Genomic DNA, 8158 nt, shown 5'->3' on the forward strand with positions numbered 1-8158 from the left:
ATATATGACAGGGATCCACTCATGATACTCGACAAAAGATGAACGCTGAGCTACGGCTAATTCATCCATTAACAGGTTTAAAACAAGCATGGCAAAAGTGCAAACGATAACAGGTTTCAGACTTAGTGAAATTAACACAAGTCTGGGATTTAACATCAGGAAGCACACTTTAGAGCATGAAAACTACAAGCTACAGGATCTTAACATGGCAAAGCAAGGCATGGCATGAAGCTAGTCAAAGCACTTAACAAAAGTCCCTTAGTGACCTTGAGCCAAAAGGGATCAGAAAATACAATTACAAGCATGTGAACATGATAAAAATATAAACAGATTCCAGACTTGGTGAAAAACTGGAGCATGCAAATCAGTTAACGAGTAGGCATATTTACGAGCTCGATGCACTCACTACAGAGCATGGCATGACAAACTAAGCATACACCCATCAAGAATACATGGCATAGAAGCTAGACATGGCAAGAACAACAACATAACATGCAAGGATCAATAATAACAACATATTGGGTTCCATTTTCTGATGGAGAAGAACTGAACGGCGTGTGCACAAGTTGTTTGCTCATTCATTTGATCCTTCCTTATTCCACTCAACTCAGATTCATTTACTTTTGCACTTACTCATAGTTTGATGGATCGAGAAATTTAGTGACATTAATTGCAATGAGGAATACCATATATCCGTAAATCACATATTTTTTTGCAGTAAAACATGATCATGATGAACCAGAATGATTTTTAAAATGCCCGTGGCAACGCACGGGCATTCTACTAGTATTTGGTAGTGTCTGAAGCTTGCTGTGTTTATGGACGTGTTTTACTAAAGTAATTAGAGAACAAAACTTCCTCATCCAACGGCAAAGATAGGGCTCGGCTTTTTTATTCTGACCCTAAGATTCTAGTCCTGAACAAAGTTTACTCGCAACATGACAAATCAAGACCACCCGCAAAAAAAACATGACAAATCAAGACAACCGGGATACAACCTTTTATTTTTAGAAAAAAATCTGCATCACATATTATTTTCCTGTAACAAAAGTTCAGTTTGATGGGTGTGGAGGGAGGGTAGCTAAAGGAGGCGTTGTCATGGCCACTATGTCTGCAGAACTTTGCAATGGAACTTGCATATCTTTTTTTTATAATGAAACTTGCATATTTCGGACTGGAGAAGTGGAGAGAAAACCGCTGCCCTGTGTCGGCCCATTCCGTGAATTCGGACTGGACGAGGCCCAGCAAGGCCCAACCAGGCGACCATTCGGCCCAGTGGCAGCCACGTAATTTCCACCGCACGGCCGAACCCTATATACCCCCTCTCGCTCCCAACCCTACCGCGCCGCCGCCCCCGAAGAAGCCACCAGCCTCCTCCTCTTCCCTCGCCGCCCGCCGCCCGCCGCCCGCCGAGGTTGGTCGCCGGACGCCATGGCTCCCACCAAGAAGTCGGTACGAACCGCACCCCTTTCCCTCCCCCTCCCCGTCCTCGGCTCCGAGCTGATTCTGTCCCTAGTGGCTGTGGTTGCGGTTGTGGTCGCCGGCTGACGGATTTCGATTCGATTCCGACTGTGTGCAGAAGAAGAGCACGGAGAACATCAACAACAAGCTGCAGCTGGTGATGAAGAGCGGCAAGTACACGCTCGGCTACAAGACCGTCCTCAAGACGCTCCGGAGCTCCAAGGGTATGTGTCGATTGCCCCTCTGTTTTCCTCACTCCGCTTATCTCGGTTGATCTAATCCGCCGTGGCGAATCCGTAGTTGCTCCGTTCGTTTGCTGTATCCTTGTAGCGAAATGCAGAATCAATCGGCTCACAGATCTGTGGATGGCCTGGCTGTTGTGTAGAGTGGAGCTGTTGATGGATGTCGTGTGCTTATTTGTGTCTGGAACTGCGACCCCATTAGAAGTTGGCAGCTTTAGCTCTCGATAGATTGCTTGTAGGATGGTCAATGCCATGCCGATTTGGATCTTAATTACAGTGCCATGCTCTGAATGTTAGGATGTATCAATGTAGTAGTCCAGTCTGTAGTGTAGGGTTTTCGATTGGAAACTGAGTGAAGTTTGGCTCTTAGGCTTGCTTTTGCTGCCATTTTTTTTATCAATGAATGCATCTGCCATATTCTGATTGATCCAAAATATCACCTTATCTCTAGTGCAATGGGAGGTTAAAATGTTTGTTCAGACAATAGGGTTCATGCCATTGATAATCACTGTATTGTTTGTATGGAATTTGCATTCTGTAATGGGACTGAAGTTTACCTCTTTGGCTTGCTTTTGCTGTGCCCTAGAGATGAATACAGCGCCCTAGAATAATACCAGCCTCTCTATTAACACTTCCAGGATTTCTTCCATATCTGGGGGACAATGGAGGTTGGGATACTTGTATTTTGCTGTCATTAGTTCCCACTGTTGTGTAGCAATTTTAGGATATTTTTGGGGGAATTTCATGATATATTGGTAATGTAGAATTTGTAGGTGGATTGTGCATTTGTAGTTATTGTAGTATAGCTTGCAGTTTAGTGCGTCCTTATGATCCAGCACCATTCTTATCCAGTGGGTTCCCCTAAGAGATGTGTTGCCACACCGTTTAGATTGTAGTTCTTGTAGGTGGACTGTGCATTCGTAGTTATTGTAGTATAGCTTGCAGTTTTGGGTAACTGTTTGTCCTTTGTTGGTAGTTAAAACATGAGATGGACTCCTAATATATCGTATTGATTATTTTTTGCATGTGGCTCTTTTCAAATAGGTCTAATTTGTTTGTTTGCTTGTTCAGGGAAGTTGATTATCCTTGCAAACAACTGCCCTCCGCTCAGGAAGTCTGAGATCGAGTACTATGCTATGCTGTCCAAGATCAGCGTTCATCATTTCCATGGAAGTAAGATTATTTGATCCTAGTCTGAAACCTTTTCTCAATGCTTGTTTGACTTCCGCAGTTTAGCTTGTTTATCAAATAATGAGTTGTTGCCTGATGCTAACGAATGTGTCTTTGTCCCATTCAGACAATGTGGATCTTGGAACTGCGTGTGGCAAGTACTACCGGGTGTGCTGTTTGAGCATCCTTGACCCTGGTTCGTCCCTGTTAAACTCAAAACTCTTTACTCATTTCTCATTTGCCCTGATAACTTTGTACTGAGCGTGTTTGCTACACATGTTTTCAGGTGACTCGGACATCATCACCACCGTCCCTCAGTGAAGACAACCTTACCTATCCTAGTCTAAGATGATGTAGTGTGGAGAGTCGTGCTTATGGAGCCGGAGCTGCGAAATGCAGTTTCAAACCAAACATGGCTGTTTTTGTAAGGCATTCCTATGGGTTTTGTTTTATGAGATATTCATTCCTATGGTCCTTGTATCGTGCGCAATTGGATGATTAGTTCTGTCAACATTGTTTTGCCTTGCTCCTCTAGTGAAACAGAACTAGAATTAGATTTTCTGAACTGACGAATTGCGTGAAACTCGGTGATGCTTGTGCAATCTTTGCTTTCAGAGATGTGAAAGGTTTTGTTTTTGTTTCGCCGCCGCAGAGTAGAGATGCTGGTTTTGTTTGTGACGAAACAATTTCACGGAACCTAGCACACTAATTGCACTATGGCCAGAGCATTGCAATAGACGGGTCAAGTTTCTCTCGGTATGGCCAGTCGACGATGGTGAAATTTGTTACCGAGGCTTGTCTCTCTTGCCCAAAGAATACTCCATGTGGGTCGTTTGCCACGTCTCGCTCTCAATAGACGGGCCAACTTTCTCTTAATAGGCCATGTATAATCATGCATGGTGCTGGTCTGGTGCCTGGTGGAAATTTACACTTGCACGGACATGATGGGACCTCTGACTGCCTTCACTACAGCCGTCCTTGCAACTTGCGCCTGGGCGTTTCGTCTTTCCTCCGGGTTTATTATGCTCATTTTACTTCGGGTCAAGATTTGACCACGAATAAGATGTAAACTACTTTATGTCATAAAAAATATATCGTAGGCAACCTCTTTCGAATATAAATTCAAAAATACTTCCTTTTGTAGTGTGTATACTTCATATTTTGTTAGTCATATATACATAGATATATATATGGTCAAAATTTACGCCAAAAGTGTGAGGGGCTGAGAAACCCTGACGGAGGGAGTATCATCAGAGTTTCAACTAGTGGCCTTTAGCGCTGCTTTAGTCTTTCACGGCTATTTAAAACATCAAACATCATACACACTTCGACATTCGAGTATAGTGTCGACCGGCAAATTTACAAGTCGACTGAGGCCTAGCCATATCCATTCACATTATATGTTGAGGGTGGCCAGCTCTGCCATGAAGGCGTCGGCGTGCTCCGGCTTGACGCAGAGGGACACGACGCTGACGCCGTCCTCCCCCTTGCACGGCGGGCACACAACGCAGACGAAACCCACCGTCTGATGCGCCTTCCACATCACGCGCGCCGGACTCCCACGCCCGAAATCCACGGCTTCGAACCCTAGGTTCCTCCAGCTCGAGACTCCGAGCACGTTGTACCTCGGGGCCGCCACCGCCAGCTGCTGCTGATCTCTACCACCACTTGCGCGGGTCTCACCGACGTCGCCGACATTTTGGAACGTGTCTGGTACCTTCTCTTTGGCGAGCTTGATGAGCCTCACCAGGTCCTTGATTTCGCCGCTCGCCACCGTGGTGCTTGTCGCTTGGACCTGCTGAAAGGTGATGCAGTTACCGTAGTAGCCTTCCTTGGAGCCGACCAGACCGCGCACGTTGCTCGTGAAGGCGAGGGGCACAGAGGCGTTGGGGTCATCGTCGGAGATGACCGCGCGGGTGCGGCACCGCCAGAGCACCGCGGCGACGGCTTCGAACGCCGTGCAGTCGCCGCCACACTCGAATTTTATGCGCTTGATCAAGCTCGAGGGGATGGTGACGTCCAGGGCCACCAATTCCTCAGTTTCTACGCGCATATGAGACCTCATGGCGGCCACCAGCGGCTGCGGGAGGCGAGGCAGCGAGCCTTGGATTTCACACCTGACCGGGACGACGGCCGGCGCCGGCATCCCCCAGGCGAGCTCGCCGACGGCCTGCAGGAACTGCGCCATCCCCGCCGCGTCGGCTATGACGTGGTTCCACGTCACGCCGACGGCGAACCCGCCGCAGGAGAACTCGGTCACCTGCATCAGGACCAAGGGGTCGCTGAGGCTGCAGTATTCGGCGGGGTAGCCGACGGCGAGGTCGCCGTGGAGCAGCGCCGATCTCGTGACCTCCTCGTCGTCCAGGGCACAGCTAACTGACGCACCCACGAAAGAGACGCCCTCGCCGGTGCACGCGATGTGGAGCTCCCCGTCGTCGCCGGTGGCGGCGAGGCGGCCGGCCATCGGGGGATAGTGCGCCAGCGCCTGCGACAGGGCGTTTTTGATGGTCTTGACGGGCTCGTCGATCGGTTGGTCGAAGACAAGGAGCAGCGTGACGGCAGTAGGGCCCATGCACCTGTCGAAAGAGGAGAGAAGGACGACGCCGGCGTCCGAAGGGCCGGCGACCACCGCCGGCGAGGACTTGGTCACTACAACGTTCATTATGTTGTGATTTGTAATTTGTTAGACAAGTCGACGCTCTGAAGTCACGGCTGGCCTGGCTCTTCTTATAGGCATAGTGTGGTAAGCAACGTAAACAATTCAAAAAGTTGAATGTATTAACAGAAATGAAATGAAAAGAGTGTCATTCAGGCAGTTGCACTATTTTTATATCAAACGATTTATGAGACTTGTAGTTCTTTACTTTCAATGAAATTTCAGTCATTTTGATAGGTATAATAAAATAATTTCCTTTCAGTCGAATATTTGAAATATTATGCTGGTAGACACACATTTTCATATTATTTTGAATTTAGAAATAAGTGATTGGATTCAACAAAGTTAATTGAAGTGCAAATTTCGGTCCTTTGGCTGGAACAAAAAAGCAAATAACTGTAAATCATATTCAGTTGTTTCGGCTATGGCCAAAATATTTCAGATACTGTATAACATTTATGGCTGTTAGCCGCCGTCTCGCTTTCAAATAGACGGGTCATCTTCAAGCTCCTTGATCATTCACGCACAGATTTACGGCTGCTAGTTGATTCCGGCAGTAGCATTTGACCCAAAGACGCACAAAATTCAGATGGCAAAGCCGTCGGCATGCAAGGGCATCTCCAATTTGTCCGCGGACTAATTCAGATCAGGCCGTAGATATGGATGCTGAAGCCGGCCATCTAATTGTGTCTCTTAAATGTTCGTCGAGGTCTTGCCATTCTTCACTTAGAATATACTACCTCCGTCCTGGTTTTTGTCTTCTTCATATTTTGTGCCAAATTTTGACCATGGATTTAATTGATAAATTATCAATGCATTTAATAAAATATTATATCGTCTGGATTCATATTTGAATATAGTTTTTAATGATACTATTTTTTATGACCTGCATTAATATTTTATTAATTAAATCTATAGTCAAAATTTTGCACACAATATTAAAAGGACCAATAAAACCAGAATGAATGTAGTATAGCAATATGAGCACATTAAAGTGCGACGTTGATAGCGCCGAATCACAACAAAAAGAAGCTGATATTTGTAGGTTTTACATGCGTCCCATCACAAAAGAACTAGTCCGCCAGTTTATGGAAATAAAGGGCAGTTTTGCCCTTCTAGGCCGACTGTCCGAGTATCCTTGCTCATTCTGCCTCTGCCTCCTCCTCACTGGATGCCTCTTCACAAGATGCCTCCTTCTTGTGCGCCTCCATCTCGGTCGCCAAGTGCTTCAACATCCTAACACGGACTACACGCATGATCGCCACGGCATTCAACTCATCCATCCTCGTGGACAACACTTAGTATCCTCCGAAGGGAACGCGAGCTCAACCTTCCTCTTTTTGAGGTTGGTCTTCTTCACTTCGAGGGTGATCTTCTTCTCGCTCGCCACCATCAAGATGTTGAATCTCTCCGCCTTCTCTTCGAGGTTGATCTTCTTCTCGATCCTCCACTTCCGCTGGTGTTGGTAGGTCTTCGTATGCGTCCATGCGGCGACGGACAAATAAGCGTTGGAATTGGGGTTGAGGGCGGCGACGATCAAAGGGAAGAGGGTGGGGAAAGCGTAGGTTTTGCTACGAAAACAGTGTGGACCACTCAAAGTGCACGGGCTCAACCTCGGTTTTGGGTGGGCCAGGGATGTCGGAGTCCTACGTGGCGGAGGTCTGAACTCCCGCAAAGCCACCTGGTTTTCTTCCGGTTTGCGGGAATACGGACAGACGAACACGTCGAGGGACAAATATGACACCATGTTAGATGACAAATTACATACGGACAATTTGGTTCAGACAAGTGCGGGCATTTTAAGGGAGCACAGTCGTCGTTTGCAACTTATGCTTGGGTCTTTCATCTCCAAATCATTTTTCTAAAATACTAGGCCATATTTAATGCACAATTGACCAAATGGTTGAGTGTCAAAAGTTTTGATCCACCTCTCGTGAAAAAGGCAAATTTCCGCCGATTCAGCTTAAAGCGGGTCAAGTTTGAACTACAGCTGCCTCACAATTTGCTCTTTATTTTTTTTAAAAATAATTTGTAGGTACATAAGTATCTATTTAATCAGAGAAAGACCAAAAAAATTCTAAGATTCAACCACTCGCTAGAAACGGTAATTCCTGCCGTTTTGACCGCATTTTCAAACGGGCATAAAAAAATCAAAAAAATCAAAAAATTGTAAAACATTCATATTCTGTCATTATACGTGACCAAGTTACCAGAAAAAATAATGAACTTATAATACGACAATTATTTTAAAAAGTGTTTTCAGAAATGAGCTATAATGTGTGAAGATTCATGGCTTTCAAGGCAAATGATCAATTTTATGGCCACATTCATCGAATAGTTTGTTGCAATGATCTAATATTGTGCAAAAGGATGCATCATGGAATGGCAAACAATGTTGCATAAGCAACTTTTCATTTTCTTTGGACGAAAAATTTATTTTCAATTTTTTTTCAGTGTCCGAAATGAGTGTTTTTAAGGACCTACCATATATTTGTTGTAAAATTGTACCAAATCATTTTTCTAAAATACTAGGTCATATTTAATGCACAATTGACCAAATGGTTGAGTGTCAAAATTTTTGATCCACCTCTCGTGAAAAAGACCAATTTTCGCCGATTCAGTAGGAAGC

The 8158-nt window shown here is 45.5% G+C and overlaps 2 protein-coding genes across 2 annotated transcripts; one reads left to right on the forward strand and one right to left on the reverse strand.

Annotated features, from left to right (window-relative positions):
• The first annotated feature begins 1320 nt into the window (after positions 1 to 1320).
• LOC125524333 (60S ribosomal protein L30-like) lies at positions 1321 to 3456 on the forward strand. The gene is made up of 5 exons (XM_048689401.1): positions 1321 to 1452; positions 1580 to 1685; positions 2775 to 2876; positions 3001 to 3069; positions 3160 to 3456. The coding sequence occupies exons 1-5, from the start codon at positions 1432 to 1434 to the stop codon at positions 3192 to 3194; spliced, it is 333 nt and encodes a 110-aa protein (XP_048545358.1). The 5' UTR covers positions 1321 to 1431; the 3' UTR covers positions 3195 to 3456.
• A 593-nt stretch (positions 3457 to 4049) lies between these two features.
• Positions 4050 to 5553, reverse strand: LOC125519339 (acyl transferase 15-like; the record flags this gene model as incomplete). The annotated part of the gene is made up of 1 exon (XM_048684181.1): positions 4050 to 5553. A coding segment is annotated over one exon (1284 nt), but the record flags the coding sequence as incomplete, so codon positions are not given.
• Between the last annotated feature and the right edge of the window lie 2605 nt (positions 5554 to 8158).

The sequence above is a fragment of the Triticum urartu genome, chromosome 7 (assembly GCF_003073215.2).
Source record: "Triticum urartu cultivar G1812 chromosome 7, Tu2.1, whole genome shotgun sequence".
Lineage (NCBI taxonomy): Eukaryota > Viridiplantae > Streptophyta > Magnoliopsida > Poales > Poaceae > Triticum > Triticum urartu.